The 23,572-nt window shown below is 36.2% G+C and overlaps 1 protein-coding gene across 2 annotated transcripts in view; it reads left to right on the plus strand.

Annotated features, from left to right (window-relative positions):
* SLC35F5 (solute carrier family 35 member F5) overlaps window positions 1-16,897 on the plus strand; it is a 134,606-nt gene extending 117,709 nt beyond the window's left edge. For both annotated transcript variants that reach the window (XM_054699642.1, XM_037523255.1), the window contains exons 12-16: window positions 3,276-3,435; window positions 6,982-7,072; window positions 13,048-13,202; window positions 13,760-13,853; window positions 16,054-16,897. In XM_054699642.1, coding sequence (XP_054555617.1) covers window positions 3,276-3,435; window positions 6,982-7,072; window positions 13,048-13,202; window positions 13,760-13,835 — 482 coding nt within the window. In that variant the 3' untranslated portion in view covers window positions 13,836-13,853; window positions 16,054-16,897. The remainder of the gene's footprint in view (window positions 1-3,275; window positions 3,436-6,981; window positions 7,073-13,047; window positions 13,203-13,759; window positions 13,854-16,053) is intronic.
* The last annotated feature ends 6,675 nt before the right edge of the window (window positions 16,898-23,572 follow it).

Consider the following 23,572-nt stretch of genomic DNA (forward strand, 5'->3'; position numbering starts at 1 on the left):
ATAGATTTTAATATTACCCTGTAGTTTCTGGCATCATTTTTTAATTTTGTTAAATTTTAATATTTCTAAACTTTTAAAAAAGCATACTAATATGATTTATAAATCTCCTTCACCTAAAATCAGCTTAGAAAAGAACATGTGCTATGTGTAGGATTGCAAAAGAAGAGCATATTGACAAAATAGTTTCCAAAAAATAACTAAATATCAATGATAATGATGCCTCATGATGAGATTTTAAAATATAACTTACAGGGAATCAGGAGACCTAAGTATAACTGTTACAACTTCATTTGTCTCATACTCATCTGAAAATGAGGCAATTGGATCTAGCTGAATAGCTTTCAAGCTGATTTACAAAGGATCCTGGGAAGGTTCGGAAAGGTGGAGTCACGTACATCTGTCCTTCACTTGAATTCCTTTCCTGCTTAGCTTAAAATCTTTGTTTTTTTGAACTTTTTGCTATAATTTATATTTAGGAAAGACTTTTCTGCTAAAAAGAGTTTGAATTTAAGCACATATAGAGTGACAGTTTGAAAAGCCACCAGATGAGATTACTCTACAGAATTAAGCAAATACACCTCAAATATGAAGATATTTTAATGATGTCTTATGTTTTAGAGACATAGAAAATTCCACCTGGAATGGAATGAAATGGTAATATGTTTTGAGCATTCTTTTTAAAGATTGGCAGCTTTCAAGACTAATTGCTTAATTTGCTCTTACTGGAGTGCACACAGAAGTAACTTGACTGGTCTTTATCATAAGTGATATGCTATGTAAAGCAATATTGATTTAACCTGGGGTTTGGAATAGACAGAATTGGAGAAGTTAGGATTGGATTATGGAAAATTCTTTAGAGGTGGGGCAGTGAGCAAAGCTTAGCTGGCACAGTGAGTGGATTTGTGTGGTTGGACTAGAGGGCTCACTTTAGGAAAGAACTGGAAGGTATTCGGACTAGATTCTGGAGCATCTGGAAAAGAGGTGAAGGGATTTGGATCTTTGTAGGTCTAAAGTTGTTAGTGTACATGGAATTTCATAGACTTCATCGTTGAGCAACCAGAAAATAGACTTGGTAATTTGGTTCTTGATAATGCCGAATTTTGGTGCTTTAATTAGAACAACTTTTTAGTGTTATGTAAGCCTTTCAGGTCATGATAGCATTTTGTATGTGTGCCATTTTATTTGTTTTGATTTAGCACCAGATATCTTAAGTTGGGTTTCCTGGGAAGTAGAATATGAGACAGGGCTTTGCTGTGGGTGATTTACTGATGTGGTGCTATATAGGAAAAACTAGCCAGGGAATGAGAGAAGCAGGGTAGAGAAGAAAAAGAACCGTAATATTTCAGGTAGAGTTGAAGTTTGGCACCATTCATGGCAAGTGTGGGGGCAAGGGGCAGAGGGAGAGAGTAGAGTTGTCCTGGCCTTAAGCTGTTAGGATTTGAGCCATGAAGGCCAGCCTTATGAATCCCCCATCAGTCAGTCAGTACTTTACTGCAGAGGGTGTGGCATGGGCAGAGGCAGGAACTTCTTAGTAAAGGTAGGCTTGTTTTTCTCCCAGACAGTTCTTTAGAGAAGCTGTCTCTCTTTTTTTTTTTTTTTAAAGATTTATTTTTATTTATACATGCAGTAACTGTGGTGTAGGCCAGAGGTGCAGGGGGTGAGAGGATTCACCAGAGACACAGTGGGGAGCAGAACAGGCAAATCTACTGAAATACACTGCTGAGGGAAGCAGCGGGCAAGACAGGAGAGGTCTATTGTTCCCTGGCTGGAATCGAACTCATGCCACAGTGGCTGGCAATATCTTGATTTCGCTGAGACTTTAACTCCTGCACCACCAGGGAGGCCTTAGAGAAGCTGTCTTTAGCAACAGATAGAGAATAGGTCCTCCATAGTGTTATTTCCATTTAGCTAGGAATCTTATTTTTTTAAAGACATTTATTTATACAAAACTGGGGTACAGTCAAAGGCATGGGAGGGTGAGAGAATTCACCAGACAGAGCAGGGAGCAGAACAGGCAAACAGACCGAAGACACTGCTGAGGGGAGCAGTGGGCGAGGCAGGAGAGGTCTGCCACGCCATGTGGGTTTCTCCCTGGCCAGCCGGGAATCAAACCTGCGCTGCAGAGGCTGCGGACAGCTTCACAGTGTGGCACTCAACCCGCTGTGCCACCGGGGAGGCCCTTGCTAGGAATCTTAAATACTAGTTTACTACTTAGCTTAAAAGTGAAATAGATATCTACTATAATTTAGCTTTCTTTTAAGAAAACTGTGGTTGCCTAGTGAATATATGCTGTTAAGCTATATAGAAAGCACAATAAAAAAATGCAATAAAATTTACTTTTTTTGGTTGTTACATTCATAAGTAGCCAAATATAAACTTAAATTTCAATAATAATAATAATAATTGGCCTTTATTAACTGTTTACTCCATGCCAGAAACTGTGCTATGTTTTATAAGTATTTTGTTTAATCTTCCCAGAAAACTAGTTAAATATATTTTACATTTCTATATTGGAAAACTGATGCTTAACAGAGGTTCTGCATTTTGCCTAAGGTGTACAATACTAGTGAATGGTGAGGCTGGGATGGGAACCCAGGGCAATAAGACTGCTGAGTATATACTTCTAACCCCTAAACATTATAGCCTTCCTTTATAAGTGGTCATTCTTGTCATTCTGTGTGTAGTTCATATATCAAATAGCTATTCATGTGTATATATTATATCACTAACTGACTTACGCACTCCGGGAAGAAGGGAACCAAGAATATTATCTTTTGTAACCTTCCTCCATTAACCCTAGCTCTGTGTGTGTGTGTGTGTGTATGTGTGTGTACACACAGAGCTTTATATATATAGGTGTTTCAAACATAAATATGATTTGAATCAGAAAGCAAACAGTCCAATTCCATAATTAATTTAAGCTGACTGTACGAACACACCAGTGATTTTTTTTTTAAGTTCTAGCATACTGTATTATTAGTAGCTAAGGTTATTAACTTTTTTTTTTTCCTTTTTTGCATTCTTTTAAGTAGTTTATTGCTTGTATTGTGAATAGTCGAACCTTGAAGACTACTGCTTACCCGTTGCTTGATACAGTTTTTTTCTGGTGTTTCACTATACATAGGACTGACTTAAAAACAAACAGAAGATTCCGTTAAGGGAACATTTTGGAACCCTTTGTGCTATATCGAATGCTTTCTAATTATACAGTTACAAGTTTGGAAAATTTGAGTAAATTACAGTTACTAACTTTTGTCTCTTTTATTTATATTTAGGTTTTGTAGGTCTGTTTAATCTGCTGCTCTTATGGCCAGGTTTCTTTTTACTTCATTATACTGGATTTGAGGACTTTGAGTTTCCTAATAAAGTAGTGCTAATGTGCATTATCATTAATGGCCTTATTGGAACAGTTCTCTCTGAGTTCCTGTGGTTGTGGTATGTACTGTTTATTACCCTATGATTTACTAGTTTTATCTATTCATGCACTTTTGGATAGTTTAAGCATTTTTATTTCTTTTGTCTTCTAATGTTGCTCCTGTGCACTCCCCACTCCCTCCCATTTACTGTTCAATACAATAATTCCATTAGAGCAGACACTTTCATTTATTTATTATTTTACTTATATAACCCATTATGTAGAGTAGTACCTTGCATGTAGAAGGTCAGTACATGATTGTTGAATGAATGAATATGAATGATCTTAATTTGTAAATTTTTACAAAGTAGAGTGTTAAACAAATGAAAGGCATGATTATTTAATGAACATCCAAACTTGAAAGATATGTGTCTCAAGCACGAATTTTCTAAATGAGAATCTAGGAGATTTTGTTTATTTAGAACCTCTGTTTTATTTAGAGACTTTGGAATGCCTATTAGGTTCATAACTTTTTTGTTTTATTTATTCTCAAGACTCTTCATATAGTGAACCAGATATGTAATTCCTAAACTATGATTAATTTGAGATGTTAATATACTTTGCAGATGTTATAACATCAAGTATGGAGATGTGAAGATAGGATTGTGTATGGAGTTTCAAAAACCTTCCTTTCTCCATGATAGGTTCCTTGATGTTCTTCCTATACCTCTCCTCCCTTCCTAAGGATATATCTCTATTTTCTTTATATACTATACAATCTCTTCCTTTCACATAATACTTAAAGATTTACTTTTTTTTTTTTTAAAGATTTTTTTTTAGATTTTTTTTTTTTAATTTTGTTTATTTATACAAGCACTGGGTACAGTCAGAAGCACGGGAGGGTAAGAGAATTCACCAGAGCCAGAGCGGGGAGCAGAGCAGGCAGAAGGACTGAAGTACACTGCTGAGGGGAGCAGCGGGTGGCAGCAGAAGTCTGCGCGCCATGTGGGACCCTCGCCCGGTGGCCGGGGATCGAACCGGTGCTGCAGAGGCTGCGGGCAGCTTCACAACCCAGCGCTCAACTGCCGTGCCACTGGGGAGGCCCTAAAGATTTACTTTCTATTGTAGTAATTTATGTACTTACCTTAAATTCCTTTGCTTATCTGAAACTTTGATATCAGGATCCATTTACTTACTCATTTTTCTCTTTTGTTACGTACATTTTAGGTGCTTAGTTTTCATTACCAGAAGGAGTGATTATTTTGCTCTATGTATTAACAAATATCATATTCTCTCTTGTTTTTTTGTCCTATCACTTTTTTTGTTCTGTCATTTTTCTTGCCTCTCTTCAATCTTGGCTCTGAACACATAGAACTATTTACTGATAATTTGCTGCTTTTTTTTAAAATTAATTTATTTTTTTATTATTTATACAAGAGCTAGGGTACAGGCCAGATGCGCAGGAGGGTGAGACGATTCACCAGAGATAGAGTGGGGAACAGAACAGGCAGACTGACGAATTACACTGCTGAGGGGAGCAGTGGGCGAGACAGGAGAGATCTGTTCGCCTTGTGGGTTGCTCCAAGGCTTGCGGGCATCAAACCAGCACTGCAGAGGCTGCAGACAGCTTCACAACTCTGTGCTCAACTGCCTGCGCCACCAGGGAGGCCCCTGATAATTTGCTTCTTTTGAATCCCCCCACCCCGGAAGAAGACAGCACATTTATTAATGCTTGTTCAAGTCTCTCAAGTCCTGCAGGTTTCTTGGTCTCACTTCTTGTAGGGGATGGAGGCCTAGACATTACGAGGTCTCTACCCCATTCCTCTCCCACTCCTCCCCACCCCGCCCCAATGCTGTTCTCAGTCAGTACTGGAGTTGTTGGCTCCCCTGCACTTCAAGTACCCTGGGAGTTCACTGTTTCTCAGCCACAGGGTTCTCAAAGTGGCTTCAGGCAGTTTAGCTAAAAGAGCAGAACAGGTCCCTCATTCTGTGTCTCCTTTGGCTGAAATTGATTTTTGTTGATTAGGAATTTTTGATCTTGAATAATATTTTACTCTATCTTCATAGGATTCAACCCACTAAACCATATGTTGTATGTAGTTATGCATTTGCTATATTTTAATATAAGTTCATCTTCTCTAGTTTTCTCTTTAAATTAGAAAATCGCAAAATATGAATTTTTTAATTATTTGAAATTTAAACTAGAGAAGGGTTTAGTATGGTCCTTATTACATTGAGACTCATGGTAAACATCGAGTTTGCCACCTACAAATATCAAAATGTTTATTGAGAGCTTTATTTTAATAAACATGTAATAGAATTTCATTATGTTGAACAGAATTTAATGTAGACTTTGGGGAACAATCAAATATGAATTGTGACATAATTTCTTTTATAGAACTTATTAAGTTTGTTCCCTTGGAAAATTATACATTAAAAAATGATAACTTATTTTGGAATAGTTTGTCTCCTTATTTAACTCTTTTAAAATTAAAAGAGTAATACCTACAAAAATGTGCAAAAGGTTTACCATAAAAACCTCCATTTTATCCCAGATTTCCAATTCTTCCTTTAGTATATGTGCTACCAAAGCAACTACCAGATTTCCAGTTTTTTCCCCCAGAGTGATCACAATTAACTTCTAGACTTCTTTAAAATGTTCTATACCTACAAAAGTATATATCAGGCTCTTACTTTTCATCCCAATTTGCTTTAGTTTTAACACACAACTGGGATCTATATTGTTCTGTACTTTGCTTTTTTAATTTTTACAAATTGTCTTATAAATCTTTACATATCAACACTGAGTCAATTAATTTTTTTAAAGCCTATGTAGAACAGAACAAGCCATAATGCTTTCATTTCTTTATTTTCTTCAATGAAACAAAAGTAAATGCAGATTGATATTTCAAAGTTTGATACCAGCATTGATAATTCAAGATGAAAATAAAACAAAGAGCTTAGGTTTAGTAGGATGATTGTTGGAAAAAATGGAAAACAACAGGCAATATTATGAAAGAATCAGCACTTTCCTTTCAATGCTAATTCAAACTGAAAAAGCAACAATTATCTAAGACTCCTAGTTTTCATAAGGGTGAGATATCTTTGCTTTGGTGACAGACTTGGCTGGATTATCACTTTTTTAAAGTTTATGTTGTAAAGTGTTGTTCTACATTTTTAATAATTATTACTTTTGTTAGCTAAATATCACTAAACTATTAAGAATTCTTCTTAAATAAGAATATATATTTTATAGATCTTCTTAAAAAATATATCTTTTATATATCTTCTTAAAGAAGATATATAAAAATGTTTATATAGTAGTAAGCTGTGCATCCTAAGGTAAATAGTGTCTGTAAGCAGATCTTGAAAATAGTATAAAGTACTTTGAAATTTTATTCTTAGCTATTTGTATTGTTAATACTTAAAAATGAACTTTAAGAACCTTCTTAGAAACTATTATTTGCTATGTCTCAGTCCATTTTAAGCTTTTATTTTTTGCTCCTGATCTGTCACTCCTGTATTGTAGATAGATAATCATTGATTGGTGTATTTCTTTGGTTCTTTTTTTTTTTTTACTATGGAAATACATATGTTGTCTTCTTTTTTTTTTTTTTAATTTTTAGGGGCTGCTTTCTTACCTCATCATTGATAGGCACACTTGCACTAAGCCTTACAATACCTCTGTCCATAATAGCAGACATGTGTATGCAAAAGGTAAGGCATGCTCTTTATTAGATATAATATGTATATTATTAAAACAAAACTAATGAAAGTTAAGGAATGTGACTTACTAGAAAATGCCTTATAAAATTTTAAGTGATGTGACTGTGAATAACAACAATTGATACCTTCTCTTCCAAAGTTCTTTACTACAGAGCATATAAAAAGTACCAAGGAAATGAATAATTTCTTGCACATTTACCTTTTCAATTTTTGTCCTCTTAATGTTTAAATTAAGGGTAGTATTTGCATATATAGTTCGTTAGTTTTGGAGGTGATTATGTTCCATATGTTCTTTGGTAAGTCAGCAGTGTAGAATAGGGAATGTATTTTACCATATCAGTGGTAGCAATTTTCTGAGATAAACCTCAACTACTTAACACTTCCCTTGTACTGCTATGAGCAGCACAGCAACAGCATTTCTCAGTGAATGCTCCTTTCTCCTGGACTCTGCAAGGCGGGTACTCCTTTCCTCTTCTGTGAAGTCCTGGTCTGGATATGGGGGTTCTTGTCAATACTGGCAGTGACAGGATCGCAGAAGAGAGAATCGCAAGTGTCCTTCCCAGCAGCCTGTAAGGAAGAATTGCTTTCGTTCTGTTAGAGGAAAGAGCAAGAAAAGAGGTGTGCCATTGGCTAAGGCAAAGAGAGGTACTGTAGCCATTATCAGCCAATTCAGTATTTATAAGCTTTTAACTCCAAGTAGTAATTAACATATTGATTTGTATGGGGGTGAGTGGTGAGTTAGTATAAGGTGAAGAGGGACTACTTGAAAATAAAAAGCTTATAATATATAGAAGTTATAATTAGTTTTTTAAAGGTACTTTATTTAGATTTCTGTAGTTTTTAGGATAAAGGCAAAATACTGTCAGTGATTTGTATACTCTATAAAACAATTCTGTGCTGTTATTTAACTTTGTTGTGTGGTTCAGTAAATTCTTATTTGTCATGGTTAAAAGAAATTTTCCTTTAATTGAGAAATAACGATCTTATATGTCATGCGTGTTCAAAGAAAATGAATGTTATAAAATATACATGACATTAAAGTTACACATCAGATTTTTTCATAGCTGTAAATAATATCTAGGTTGTTCCACATCTCAGGGTCACAATTTTTGATGTCAACCAAAATTGTTCTAATTAAACTAGGAAAGTGCTTGCTTATTAGAGGATTTTGGTAGACTTAAGTAAACGCACTTTACCCTACTGATATGAAAATATCTGATTTTTCACATTTGAAAAATAAAAATCGAGGGCCTCCCTGGTCGTGCAGCAGGTTGAGCGCAGCACTGTGAAGCTGTCCGCAGCCTCTGCAGCGCGGGTTCTCTTCCCAGGAGGCCAAGGAGATACCCACATGGCATGGCAGACCTCTCCTGCCTCGCCTGCTACTCCCCTCAGCAATGCTTTTGGTCTGTCTGCCTGTTCTGCTCCCCGCTCTGTCTGGTGAATCCTCTCACCCCCTGGCACATCTGGCCTATACCCCAGCTCTTGTGTAAATAAATAAATCTTTGAAAAAAAAAAGAAAAAGTTGAAGGTTAATTTTAGGAGATTTTTTTTTAAAAGAACTACCCCAGGCAACCTAATTTCATTAAATGATTGTATAATTTGTTTAATCAAATACTGAACGATAAAGGCAAAACATAGGAATAGAGAAAATTTAAGTATATAGTTGACTAGAGAAACATTAAACATTCAGTCTTTTCTTGATTATATTCATATCTAGAAGTAGACAGCCTTTTATTTATTATTATTTTTTAAAGATTTTATTTTTATTTATACAAGAGCCGGGGTACAGGCCAAATGCGCGGGAGGGTGAGAGGATTCACCAGAGACAGAGCGGGGAACAGAACAGGCAGACTGACTGAAATACACTGCTGAGGGGAGCAGCGGGTGATATAGGAGAGGTCTGCTCATGATGTGGGTTGTTCCGAGGCCGGCTGGAATCGAACTGGCACTTCAGAGGCTGTGGACAGCTTCACAGCACTGTGCTCAACTGCCTGCACCACCAGGGAGGCCCTAGACAGCCTTTTAAATGAGCTGTCTGTGCCTGAGGTGGAAATTGAAACTAGGGAGATACCTACTAGAAAAAGTAGCAGTGATACTGTGGCGTGGTAATAGAAACATGGTAGGAGAATCTACTTTCATGGTTTTTTTAAAAAAGATTTATTTTTATTTATTTATGCATATGAAAATGGGGGTGTAGGCCAGAGGTATGGGGTTGAGTGAGAGGATTCACCCGACACAGTGGGGAACAGAACAGACAATCTACTGAAATACACTGCTGAGGGGAGCAGCGGGTAAGACAGGAGAGGTCTGCTGCACCGTGTAGGTTAGCTCATGCCACAGTATCTAGTGATAACTTGAAAGCACTGAGACTTATCCCCTGCACCACCAGGGAGGCCCTGGGGTTGTTTGATTTTAATAGCCAATTGTTTTATACACACACAGTTATACACACAAAATAATGTGATATTGGGATAAAAATAGACACATAGACCAAAGGAATAAAATTGAGAGCCCAGAAATAAACCCACTTTTATATGGACAATTAATCTATGACAAAAGAGCCAAAAGTACAATGGAGAAGGAAAGTCTCTTCAACAAATGCTGCTGAGATAACTATACAGCTACACGCAGAACGATGAAACTAGAACACTCTCTCACACCATATGCAAAAAATTAACTCACAGTAGATTAAAGACTTAGATATGAAACAGGAAACCATGAATACATGGAAGAAAACATAGGCTAAACACTCCATGACATTGGTGTCAGTGATGTCCTTCGTGACTTGACTCCAAGAACAAGGAAACGAAATTGACTGTCCATCAGACTACATCAAGCTACTGTATGATAGAAAAACTATTATTAAAGCAAAAGACACCCTATTGAATGGAAGAAAATACTTGCATATCATACATCTGTCAAGGGGCTAAAATCCAAAGAACTCACATAACTCAACAAAAGGGAAAGGAAGAATCCAATCAGAAAATGGGCAGAAGAGCTAAATAAAAACTCCTTCAAAGAGAACATGCAGATAGCCCAACAAGCACATAAAAGAAATACTAAATATCACTTATGGTCAGGAAAATGCAAATTGAAACCACAGTGAGATACCTTCTCCCATGAGAATAGCCCATTATTAAAAAAGCAGTAGCACATGTTGTTGAGGGTATGATGAAAAAGGTGCCTTCATATACTATATTATTGGGAATATATACTGATCCAGCCCCTATGGAAAAAACATTATGAAGCTTCCTCAGAATATTAAAAATGTTTATACCATATGATCTGATAATTCCATTCTTAGGTATCCACCCGAAGAATGCAAAATCACTGATTTGAAGGATGTAAGCACTTCTGTGTTCATTTGTAGTACTGTTTACGAAAATAATCTAAATGCCCGATGACAGGAAAGATTAAGAAGTATGGTATATATATACCTGACGGAATTCTACTCAGTTATAAAAAATGATGAATCCTTGCCATTTGGGACAACATAGATGGAACTAGAAGGGATTATGCTAAATCAGAAGGAGCAAAAAAAATGTCAGATGATTTCACTATGTGGCATATAGAGAAAGAAAACAAAGAGGCTGACAAAACTAAGCCAGAACCAACCCTAGAAATATGACTGCAGGATTGAGGCTACTGGAGGGGGAGGAAAATTGGGAGTGGGAGCAAAGAGGTGGCGGCAGTGGTCACAGGTCAAGGACTGGAGGTGATTTGATGTTGGAGGCGGTATGGTGAGGTACACCTCAAGATGAGTGTGAGCCTGTTCCCCTAGATCATGTACAGTTTTGTGAACTAGTGTTACCTCAATTAGAAAAAAAAAATTCAGGGGCCCCCTGATGGCCCAAGGGATTAATTCTCAGCACTATGAAGCTATCAGCAGCCACTGCAGCTCCCTGCCAGGGAGCTACCCACATGGCACAGCAGACATCTCCTGACTCGCCCACTGCTGCCCTCAGCAGTGTATTTAGGTCAGTCTGCCTGTTCTGTTCCCCACTTTGTCTCTGGTGAATCCTCTCACCCTCCATACCTCTGGCCTACACCTCAGTTCTTGAATGCATAAATAAAATAAATCTTTAAAAGGAAAAAAAATCATAGTCTGTTGGAAAGCAAATTAGAAATTTTTTACTATGTGGCAACCACAAATAACTGCATTTTTAAAGTGAATTTTGCCTTTCAAAGTCCTTTGTTTACTTATCTTTATAGAGTTTGTCTTTATTCAGTTATATAGAGTATTTTTTAGTTGAATATCCATGAAGTCATTCTATCAAGACTTTTAAGTCAGTCACAGGTATTTCATACTTTTTTAAATCTTAGACCATTTAACTAAATCATGTATTTTCTAGGTAAAGTGTCTGGCAAATATCCAAAAATTTATTATGCCCATAATTTGATAATAATAGGAAGGTTTTTTTTTTTTTAAGTTTTTCTTAATGTTATTTCCTGGGTGTTCTTAGAGTAACTCAGCCTGTGTGTGTATCATATCAGCAGGCTGTACATGTTAGAAATTATCAGTGAATTTTCTTGTGTTATGTATTGAGTCCCTCATTAAAAAAAAACTTTTTCTTACAAAACCCCTCCATTGACTTATGGTGCTGTGAAATGGAATAGTGTATGTTTCCCACTAGAGGGAGTCTTAGGTACCTATGATTCTAAACCTCATTTTTTTTTTTAATGCTCAAAGAGGGTGAGTGCAGTTTTTCTTATTTTAAACACAGGAATTACTATTTTCATCACTATGAAAGCACACTACCAGTGTGTTGCAGCTGAGTCTTAGTGGTTGATCAGTGCAGGTGATTTGGCTATTGTTTTTGATCATTAGTTAAAATCTAGATGGTAAAGGTAAACTAGTAAAAGAATGATTTTCTTTAGTATCTTTTAGCACCAATTTTTTACTTTTTGTAAGAACCCTGAGAAAATGATGTATTCAAGGGTAAGACTTGGATATGTGAGGGCTTTTCGCTGCTGAGGTTCAGTTTCCTTTTTGTCTTTACCAGTGGCTAATATTTCTTAGTAAAAGTGTTCCTATTTGTTATCTTTCTTTTTCTTTCTTTCTTTTTTTTAAGATTTATTTATTTATGCATACAAGAACTGGGGTACAGGCCAGAGGTGTGGAGGGTGAGAGCATTCACCAGAGACAGAGTGGGGAACAGAACAGGCAGATTGACTGAGATACACTGCTGAGGGAAGCAACGGGAGAGACAGGAGAGGTCTGCTGTGCCATGTGGGTAGCTCCCTGGCCGGCCAGGGATCACACTGGTGCCTGGCTGCGGATAGCTTCATAGTGCTGTGACTCAACCCCTTGCGGATAGCTTCATAGTGCTGTGACACAACCCCTTGCGCCACTAGGGAGGCCCTGTTTTTAGTTTTCTTAGTGAATGTTTCCACTTGAAATTTTTCATTTGTTTCTAGAAGGCTAGTGTTAAGAGTAAGGATTAGAATTTGTTGATAAAAGGCCTGAGATAGTTGTACTTCAAAGTTTTTAGTACTATTTTAAGAATATTGTTTAATTATACATCACAACTATAGCATAATGTAGTTTTTAATGATCTGAGTTTTTGAAGATGACTTCAGAAACCGAAAAGGAGAGTTCAATTGAGAATAGGGAGTAATCGGTAAAGAAAAAATTGGCAATGTGATGTGTAAGACAGAAGCTTCAAGTTTCATAATTCTGCTCTGGAATGTACTAAACCTAATAAATGAAAAGCATACTTACTGTCCTTCCTGTGGAATATTTTCCAAGCGAGAAGTATTTCTGTTGGTAATTTAAGCAAGTAGTAGTACATTGAAGTCTCCAATCCTATACTTACTAATAATATATGTAGTATATTGTCAGTGCTTAATATTATTTTCTTAGTGTTTTAAGTTATTCCTACAAGTTTTCATAAATGGAAAATGCATGTTAAAGGGGAAAATTGTCTTACTGATAATTGTAAGAGTTTTCTGTCTTTTTTTTTTAGGTGCAGTTTTCTTGGTTATTTTTTGCAGGCGCTATCCCTGTATTTTTTTCCTTTTTTATTGTTACTCTTCTATGCCATTATAATAATTGGGATCCTGTGATGGTGGGAATCAGAAGAATTTTTGCTTTTATATGCAGAAAACATCGAATTCAGAGGTACATGTCATCAGTATGAGTTTTTAATGTTTGCTAAATTAACTGGGGTCATGTCATGCTGGCCTAGGGTTAGATATTTTTGTGAAGAATTTTTGAGGTTATAATTTATATAAAGTACTATTTCAGATAAAACTAAAATATTTTGTTCAGATCTTCTGAGTGATGTAGTAGTTTCTTCGCAATTTTTAAAATTAGGTTTCATACACAAGTAGAACCAGATTGCTTACTGTTTGGCTGTAATTAATTTAAAAATGGAAAACTTGTATTAGTTTCAACAAAATTCATAATGAAATGTGATAATAGCATATGAAACTTTTTAAAAAATTCTTCGTTTTAAAGAGAGAAAGCTTTTACTAATCTATTATAAAAAGTAACTTGAGACCCATTGTTAGGAAATCTTGCCCTAGTGTTGCATCTGACCACATAGTTTCCGCTGACAGAATAAATCATTTTTAAGAGTTCCTTTTAGCTCTAAGGCTTTCCTTAACTGTATTCTCTCTCTCTCTCTCTCTCTCTCTCTCTCTTTTTTTTTTTTTTTTTGTATTCTCTTTTTGAAGGGTTCCAGAAGACAGTGAACAGTGTGAGAGTCTCATTCCTATGCATGGTGTTTCTCAGGAGGATGGATTGAATTAGCTGTTGTCTGTAAACCAGGTTTGTATGTTAGTGGCATTAGTGCTGACTAAGGTTCTTATTGTTATAATGCTCCTATACAAAATTGATTTTCCATAATTAGTTCTTTGAGAGGTAATGCAGCTTAAAGGCTAAGGGAATCAAACTGGGTTCCAATTCCAAAGTCTCCATGTAGCAGCTCTGTGAACCGATGTAAGGTTGACTCCTATGCCTCAGCCTTCTTTTTTGTGAAATGAAGTTACTATAGACCTGCGCTTATAAGAGTGTTAGAAGTAGTAAATACTTGGGAAATTTAAAGTATGTGCAATAGTACCTCACTCGAATTAAGTAATCCCAAGTTTACTTATTTTATTCATGCTTAGTATAATATTTTATCTAATGTCATATGTTAGAGATATATTTTTTCTCTGTGTATGAAAGTGAGAAGCCTAATACTTTGATGTATATATCCAGTCTTTTCTCTTTGCACATGTGTGTTTACCATAATTGGATATGCAATATATATCCTAAGTCATTGACTGCTTTTTCACCTTACAATAATTCAAAAACATTTCCCCATTTTTTTCAAGTTTTAGGAAATACTGTTTTTTATATTTCTTACATGACAGAAGGAGTAGCTGACATTTTATGTTTCACTGAATGAATGCTTGAAATGCATTAAACATACGTCTTTGGCAGGTACAAAAGTGATTATGTATTTTAGAATGAGAGATCTCAGTAAATTACTGAAATTCAGGTTCATTTTTCTGCAGTAACTTTAGGCAATTTATATTGAAATGTTTCCTGATTGCAGTTGAACTTCCCTCTTTACCCAGAACGTAAAACAACTCTGAGCACCTTGCATCACATTGGCCTTGAAGCCTGTTTCTTTATCTTTGTGGTAAATTTACCTCTACTCTAAGGCTAATTGTTTTATGTTTTTCTTTGTTCATTTTTTATTCTAGCATTTACTGTTATGATGGCTATACATGCAGATAATTTGAAGATTCAGAGTTTCATAAGACTTCTTGGATAAGGCACTAATGCTGCCCTGCACTACCTATCCTGCTTTCATTCTTTCCCAATACAGGGAATCACTTTAAACTCTGTAGTCAGTTCTTCCCTCTCTAAGTACCATGCTTATACTTCTGTTTCTTGATTTCTCAGTTTTAGGCATCTTCAATTGATTTTCCCACTTTGGTAGATGAGTATAGAGATTGTCAAGTTTCTCACTTCACTTTTCCCAGCCCACTTGCCTGCCTTCATACCATATATAATTCCTACTTTGTTATTGCCCCAGTACAGTTATTACATAATTATGGACAGATCTATAATATTATCAATGCTTACATTGTTTTGACTGTAAAAATATTACTTTCACCTGAGCCAAGTAAGATTGTACTTGGCGTTTTCCTAGTCCACAGGCCCTCTGTTCATATGAACCTCAAATACTCTCCTGACATGGAGAAGTACTTGATCAGCTGTAAAAAAGTAAGGGGAGGGCATCTCAGTGTCTCTTTTTTCCTATAAACTTTGTACCATTTTCCTGTTTTTAGTTGTTTCTTAACCTCTCCTTACAGAGATGACTGGTTTTATTGCCCTGTTTCTAACTAAGGGTTAGCTGCTATTTTCTTGGCTCTGCTCTTAGCTCATGTGGTTCATTCTTTAAAAAACAAAATCCTTTCTTTTACTGAGGTTTTGAGGCCAGAGATACACTAAGTAATTATTTATTTGCTATCGTAAATTTTAAAATGACACACAGTTATCTTGAAAGACTTTTAATACTATAATTTATGCATTTTTTCCCTAGCATTGCTGTGTGTTATTTCTGTACTCTCACTCATACCCACTCTAACCCAGGCAAGGTTTCAATTTTTGGGGAAGTGAGAGCTGAGTAAAAGGGCAAGAGTGAAGATGGTAAAGAGATGGTAAAGACCTGCAGTATAGTGAAAATGAGACAGGTTGGGTAGGAGTCTTTATCTTCACAGGGGTAATAGTGGAATATACTGGCATTACACAATCTTTTAAGTGTGCTGGACATCAGCATTTGATATTGCTATCCAACTCATTTTCAGGAGTTCTTGGTGCTCAGAGTTTTGAGTAGACAGTTATTAAAGTAAGTATATATACTGCATTTGATACATATTTCAATGCTAAGATAGTTTGCTTTTTAAAATGTGTAGAAAAATAAAAGCTATGACAGTCATAATCTAATGATGATTTTGTATTTTTTTAATTTTAGTTTGAAAATGGAACATTACACAGCGAAGAGACAATCTCTGGCAAGTTTTCGTAGAAAAATGTTTCAGTGCCTAGTCTGAAAATAACAGTTTCAGTTCTTTGGAACTCTGAAATATATTTTCCTCATATCTGTTTTCTTCATTTTTGTAATGAAGAACTTTGTTATGTAGTTGAGTACATATCACTACAATTATAGGAAGTTCCAGTCTACAGCCCATGTAAAGGACCAATTTGCCTTACACATCTCAAGGAGTTCAGCTGATGACATGATTTGAATTAATCAAGGAATAAAATCTTAATGTCTGGAGATTTTATTTTCACATATTATTTGTTAAATGCTGGACTATATTATGAAAATGTTTTTAAGAAATCATTTAAGTGTGTAGATCCATGTTTCTTACAGATAAAATGCTAACATAAGATGCCTATAATAGGTACAGGTTATATTTTTGAGTTTTGTAGAATATTGCAAACTAACAACACAGAAAAAAAATATTTAATTTATGTAGCAGGTATGTTCATGCAAATTTACTGGGACTTTAAAAATAGCATTTTTAGAAAATTTCTGGTTCATTTACACTACATATACTGTGTTATCCTTTCATAGCATTAGGTGCCTTGTATTTCAAATCTGTGACAAACCATGACAAATTGTTAAGGGGAAGTATTGTAAAATGAAGAATTATGTATTTCTAAAGGATGTATTGCTATAAATTTAATTGATAAAAGCTCTTCTTAATTTAGAGTTTTGAAGAAATAGTCTCTTCAATTAAGAAATTTTCATAATGGAATGACTTTAATTGAAGTGATAAAGAAGATTATTAAAATAAAATGTTTATATATGTGTATTTGTGTATTACAGATCTGTTAATTGGTTTCTGATTTTTTTCCTACATATAAATGTGGCATATTACTCTAGAACTGGATATCTCTTTAAATAATTCTAGTTTTTCCAAATAAATATTTAATGACTAAAATACAAAGAAGGCAAGAATTCTACTTTAAAAATTAAAATTGAATTTTTCTTCTACCAAGCTTAAATTATTGAATATTCCTAGTTACAACCCTATAACTTAGGTTTTTCTTTAAAAGGCATTTTATAATAAATACACCTTAGATGTAGCAGTAAAATTCATTATTGTTACCATGAATCTTTTAAAACAAAAGAACTTCACTGAGATAATGATCACAATGTGGGAACTGTAGACCCCCAGATTGAAAACTTGTAAGGAACCAAAGTGAAAAAAGTAATTCCAAAACTAAGTTAAACTTTGGTCTTATATGTATTTACTGTGTAACTGCTCCTGGTCTCTATGATAGATATCAGTTGATGAATAGGTCTTAGGATTCACCCAGGTTTTTGATTAGTCAGAACTGATTTCCTGTTTTGTGAGGATAGTTTATTTCTCTTCAAGTTCCATAAAAAATCTGATTTTTTACAAATCCTCTTTGCATTGTTTAACTTCAGTTTGTCCTTTCATATTCTTAAAATTACGTTGGTGTTACCGTGAGTCTATAATGAAGTTTAGCCATCTTCTTAGTCCTGTGAATTTTTACATGGTATTAATTGAAAATATTATTTGTGATAGTAATTTAAAAAGAATACAGATAGCTAGCCTCCTATTTTTTGTCACAATAATTCTTATTAAGAGTAATACTGGTTTAGTTATCTTGACACAGAGTAAAAGTCAAGTTAAGAATGTGGATCTCTGAGGACTTTTAAAAAGAGCTTAGTGAAGTACCATTTCATTTACTTTGAAGACAAACTTTGGTTAAAGTTTATAACTTATACACCTCTACTTTCCTTTTTTTGCTGTTTGAAAGTTCAACACCTTTTGCAGTTTTCTAGATACAGTAATTGGAACAGTGGAGATGAAACCCAAATTTTAAATTATTCTATAAATATGGTAGGAAAAGAGGTTAAACTTATAATTTTTGGTTTGTTCATGTGCTTTGTAGTCACACTAACATACATATCCTGTGTTGTCACTTAGGATTCTGGAAGTAATAAGCCTTAGTTAGCAGACTAGATAGTTCTTGAACAGGACTTCTTCCACTAGGCTGCTAGTTTTTTTTTATTAAAGACAACCTCTTAGAAGGAAGCATCTTTAAATTAGCTAACTGAAAGTATGAATTATTGCTGCTTTACTTGCCCGCTGTTATCTTTTCCATCAGGTTTTATCTGAATAATTTTTGTATTTGAATACTATAGCCATGGCAAGTGAACAACTGAATACTTCCTTTTTCACCCTTGTAATTAAGGGCTCATCTTTTCAGGAAATAAATTTGTGGATTACTTTCTTTCGTGATTACCCAAATATCTAGGTTTCAAGGCCCTAGGATCACAGCAACCACATTGCAGGCCTTTGTAAATGCTAGGGAGAGGTTACCTTTAAGTAACTGCTGATGTCCTTCTGTAGTGTCCTTCCTTTGTTAGAGGAGCATTGGCCCATTATTATATTTTTCTGAATTTAAAGACACAATCGGGATTTATAATAACCTTTCAGTCTTCTACTTTTCTTCCCATACATAATTTAAAACCCATTGTTGTCTAATGTTTCAAATTATGACCTTGATTGAAGGAAGTCTGCTATTTTGTCAGAAAGATTTTCTGTCAGAAGAATTTCAGAATCTCTACTAGAACAACTGAAAAGTGAGGCAGCCTTAAAAGTGCTTAGATGAATGCTTTTTGGAGTTTATGAAAATCGTTCGGTATATGTAATGCACCTATACTTGTCCTTTAAATAAGTTGTTTTTTTTTTTTTTAAATTGGTATATTGGCCTCTATCAGCCTTCTTAATTCCTTACATTAAACTGATTTTCCCCCTTGGCAACTGATGAATAAAGTCCAGTTTTTATAGACGTGAGCTCACAAGGTTAAATGTGAATTTTCTCAAAGGTATACAGCCTTTTTCAGTAAGAATGCTAATGCCCACTTTACAATCAATCATGCAGAGCCAATTTGAGGTTACAAAGTATGATTCCTCTGGAAGCCAAGCTTTTTCATAAGACCACAGTAGGTTCTGTAGCACTAATCCTCAGTGAGCTGATTGAAGAAATAAAATACCCTTAAAGTAGGATGAAGTTAGACTTAATTAGAAAATATTTTTCCCATAATCATTTGCAAATAAATGACATTTTTAATATAAGTGATTCTTTGTTCTAATCCTTCATTTCTTTCTACTTCCATTTTAAAATAGTCTGTTACAAAACCAGAATTACATAGTTAACTTACATAGTTAAAATATTGTTTGATTTCTTTTTTAAAGTGGTGTGACATATATGAGATATTCAGTTGACAGGATTTAGAGTTGTGTTTAAGTGTTTGTCCTGTACCCAAATTCCATTTTGATAAATTGAGATAAATATTTTACATAGACTTAACATTTTTAGCACTTCTCACTTTTTTTTTTTAAATGATTTTTTTTAAAAAAGATTTATTTATTTATTTATATAAGAACCGGGATGCAGGCCAGATTCGCGGGAGGGTGAGAGGATTCACCAGAGACAGAGCAGGGAACAGAACAGGCAGACTGATGAAATACACTGCTGAGGGGAGCAGCGGGTGCGACAAGAGAAGTCTGCTGTGCCATGTGGGACCCTCGCTGGCCGGCCAGCATTGCACCGGCGCTACAGAGACTGCAGACAGTTTCACAGTGTGGCGCTCAACCACCTGCGCCACCGGGGGAGGCCCACACACTTTTTTTTAAATGGTAGCAACCTTATCTGTGCAGAAATTAATACTGTGGTGTTTGGTAATTTGTACACTGTATGAACACAGAAAATTTCCCTTTAAATTTTAAGAGCTTTTTATAAATTGGGGACAGAAAAGGAGTTTATTTTAATCAGAAGTAATGACTGAGAATATGAAACTTTTTTGTCATCAGGAATAAAAATTGCAGAATAATTGAAATATTTTAACTTTAACTCATTAAAGTTTAACTCACTTCCATTTTGATATTTTTTGTAAAACGATTGTGGTTTACATATCTTTAAGAATTATTTTAATATTGCATTTAAAAACAATGCTTCCCTATAAAATTTCCTATATGCAAAATACATTAGTAGTAAATGTCTAATAATAAAGTCATTGGCATGTATTTAAGGAAATATTACATGTAAAAAGTAATTAATACCCTTGGTTAGGCATAAATGACAAGCTATACAATGAGAATGTTTTGCTTTTGATAACTCAAAATGTGTGTGTGTGTGTGTGTCGGCATGTTTGGGGTGGAGAAGCACTCAGATAAAGACATTTTCTTCATGATATTTTAAACTTGGAAAAGTAAAATTTTTTGGTTGAAACTTAATAGGGCACTTCATGAAGTTTTTAGTTTTTAGGGCCTCCCCGGTGGCGCAGCGGTTGAGCGCTGGGTTGCAAAGCTGCCCGCAGCCTCTGCGGCACCAGTTCAATCCCCGGCTGCTCCCCGGCCACCGGAGGAGGGTCCCACATGGTGCGCAGACCTCTCCTGCCGCCCGCTGCTCCCCTCAGCAGTGTACCTCGGTCCTTCTGCTTGCTCTGCTCCCCGCTTTGGCTCTGGTGAATTCTCTCATCCCCCACACCTCTGACTGTCCCCAGTGCATGTATAAACAAAGCAAACAAATAAATAAATAAAACATGCCTCTATTAAAAAAAAAAAATTAGTTTTTAATTTAAGTTACAGGTGACATTTTTTCTTAAGACCTACTTTTACTAACTTTAATTTAGATCCTTGCATACCATTGCTTCTCGGCCTTGTGGCTAAGATCAAGTGTAGATCCTTGCATACCAAGCATTCAGTATTTCACTACTTGGTTTTCCTATACCTAGTTTTAATTATGCAAGTAATAATAAAGTTAGTCATGCTAGTGTCCATAGATTTCAGTGGGGCCCTTGAAAGGCAGGCATAAGATTTCTGTCTTACAATTCTTCAGAATCTTACTACCAGCATTTGTTTATTTAGAAATAGTTTTCATGGGCCTTCCTGGTGGTGCAGGCAGTTGAGCGCAGCGCTGTGAAGCTGTCCCACAGCCTCTGCAGTGCCAATTCGATCCCTGTAGGACTCGGAGCAACACACATGGCGCAGCAGACCTCTCCTGTCTCTCCCGCTGTTCCCTGAGCAGTGTATTTCGGTCCTTCTGCCTGTTCCATCCCTCCTCTGTCTCTGGTGAATCCTCTCACCCTCCTGCACCTCTGGCCTGTACCCTGGTTCTTGTATAAATAAAATAAATCTTTAAAAAAAAAGTTTTCACATTTTTTTCTTGTCAAATAACTCACTGTCACATACCATATAATATCCGAAACAAAATTTTGTTGAAGGCTACTACCTTTGTGTTAATTATTCTGATGTGGAGTATAATACTCTTAAGTTCTTTTTTATTTTTTTTTAAAGATTTTATTTTTATACAAGAACCAGGGTACAGGCCAGATGTGCGAGAGGATGCTAGGATTCACCAGAGACAGAGCAGGAAACAGAACAGGCAGACTGACGAAATACGCTGCTGAGGGGAGTAGTGGGCGAGACAGGAGAGGTCTGCCGTGCCATGTGCGATTCTCGCCAGCCGGCCAGGATTGAACCCACGCTGCAGAGGCTGCGGACAGCTTCACAGTGCCATGCTCAACTGCCTGCACCACCAGGGAGGCCCTACTCTTAAGTACTTTTGACCTTTGTAATAAGGTAGTAAGTTAGTGTAAAATTGTATATATTTTAATATATATATGCTCTAGGTTTCAGGGAGATAACATGCTATAGCCGTGGCTCCCAAACCTGATCACACGTCAACATCACCTGGAAGGCTGTTAAAAACAGACACCAGTGAGAATGGCACATATTAAAAAAACTAGCAACAACAAATGTTGGCGAGGGTGTGGAGAAAAAGGAACTCTTCTGCACTGTTGGTGGGAGTGCAAACTGGTCCAACCACTATGGAGAGCTGTGTGGAGATTTCTGGACCTACTAAACATAGAACTTCCATATGATCCAGCAATTCCACTCCTAGGTATTTACCCAAAAGACACAGAAACATCAATTCCAAAGAGCACCTGCACCCCTATGTTTACAGCAGCACTGTTTACAATAGCTAAGCTTTGGAAACAACCCAAATGCCCAAAAATAGATGACTGGATCAAGAAGATGTGGTACATATATACCATGGAATATTACTCAGCATTCAAAAAAGATAAACACATGCAATTTGCAGCAACATGGATGGCGCTGGAAGGGATCATGATCAGCAAAATAAGCCAAAAAGAAAAAGAAAAATACCAGATGGTCTCACTCATAACAGGAATCTAGAAAACTTAAATAAGGGACCAGGAAAATGAATAACTTTAAGAAAGTGAAAATCAAAATCAACAAAAAACTATGAACCAGAGACACTTTTAGGGGGCGGGGGCGGGAGGGGAGGGATTGGGGTCAGAATGGGGGGGCTGCAATTGTATGGGGAATATAACAATAAAATTTATTATTTAAAAAAAAAAAAAAAAACAGATTGTTGAGGGCCTCCCGGTGGCACAGTGGTTGAGTGCTGGGCTGCGAGGCTGCCCGCGGCCTCTACAACTCTGGTTCATTCCCCGGCCACCGGGAGGGTCCCACCAAAAAAACAAAACACAGATTGCTGAGCCTCCCTCAGAGTTTCTGATTAGGTAGGTCTGGGGAAAAACCAGGGGGCTTGCATTTCTAACAAGTTTGCAGGTAATTTCGCTGCTGATGATCCCAGGACAGCACTTTGTGAACCATTACCTCCGCGGAGAGAGCACTAACTTTGAAGCTAGATTTCCCTTCTCCCCATTAATAATTTTATTTGGGAGAGGGAGTAAGGTATTTAATCCAAGTCCAACATTTTTTTTTTTTTCTTTTTGGTAAAGTGGAGTTTAATGTCACTCACCTGAGAAAAGAGCCCAGCCCCCTGTGCCTGGGTCCTGGGTAAGTGCTGATTACCTTAGCCCTTCTTTCACTACTGGCAAGTGAACAGTGAAGAACTAAGCTCAGTATCCTCTAAAGTTCCCCTCAACTTTCAAATTCTGTGTTATTTCCAGTCAGATAACAATTACGGCAGGTGGGTTGGGTGCATTATAGAGAGAGTAGTAAAAACAGTGATATTACATAGACCATAGCTGCATATTTGGCTTTTGTTAGGGCTTAGCATCATGATTCTAAATTTCTCAGTCAACTGTAGGATGGGGGAATGGGAGGGGCGGTCAGAGGCAAGAGAATGGTATTGGAAGTTCCTGAACTCACCTCCCTTTATGGACACATCAAATACACACTTATATATGAAATAATTCTCTCCAAAAGAGAACTGACCACTAGCTAAATAGCTTCTCTACATCATAGGACAAAGGCACACAACCAAATAGGAGAGGCAGAGACATGTCAATAAACCCCCTTTGGGCACTTCAATCCTTGGGAACTGCACAGAGAAATGAGCCCCTAAAATGTCTGGTTTTGAAAAACAGTGGGTCATGTGTCCAGCAGAACCAAGGGGCTTTAGGGTACTGTAAAGGCAGGACAGGACACAGTGCAGGTTTTCTGATCCCA

The sequence above is a fragment of the Talpa occidentalis genome, unplaced genomic scaffold, assembly GCF_014898055.3.
Source record: "Talpa occidentalis isolate TD23 unplaced genomic scaffold, MPIMG_talOcc4v2.1 talOcc4.3, whole genome shotgun sequence".
Classification (NCBI taxonomy): Eukaryota; Metazoa; Chordata; class Mammalia; order Eulipotyphla; family Talpidae; genus Talpa; species Talpa occidentalis.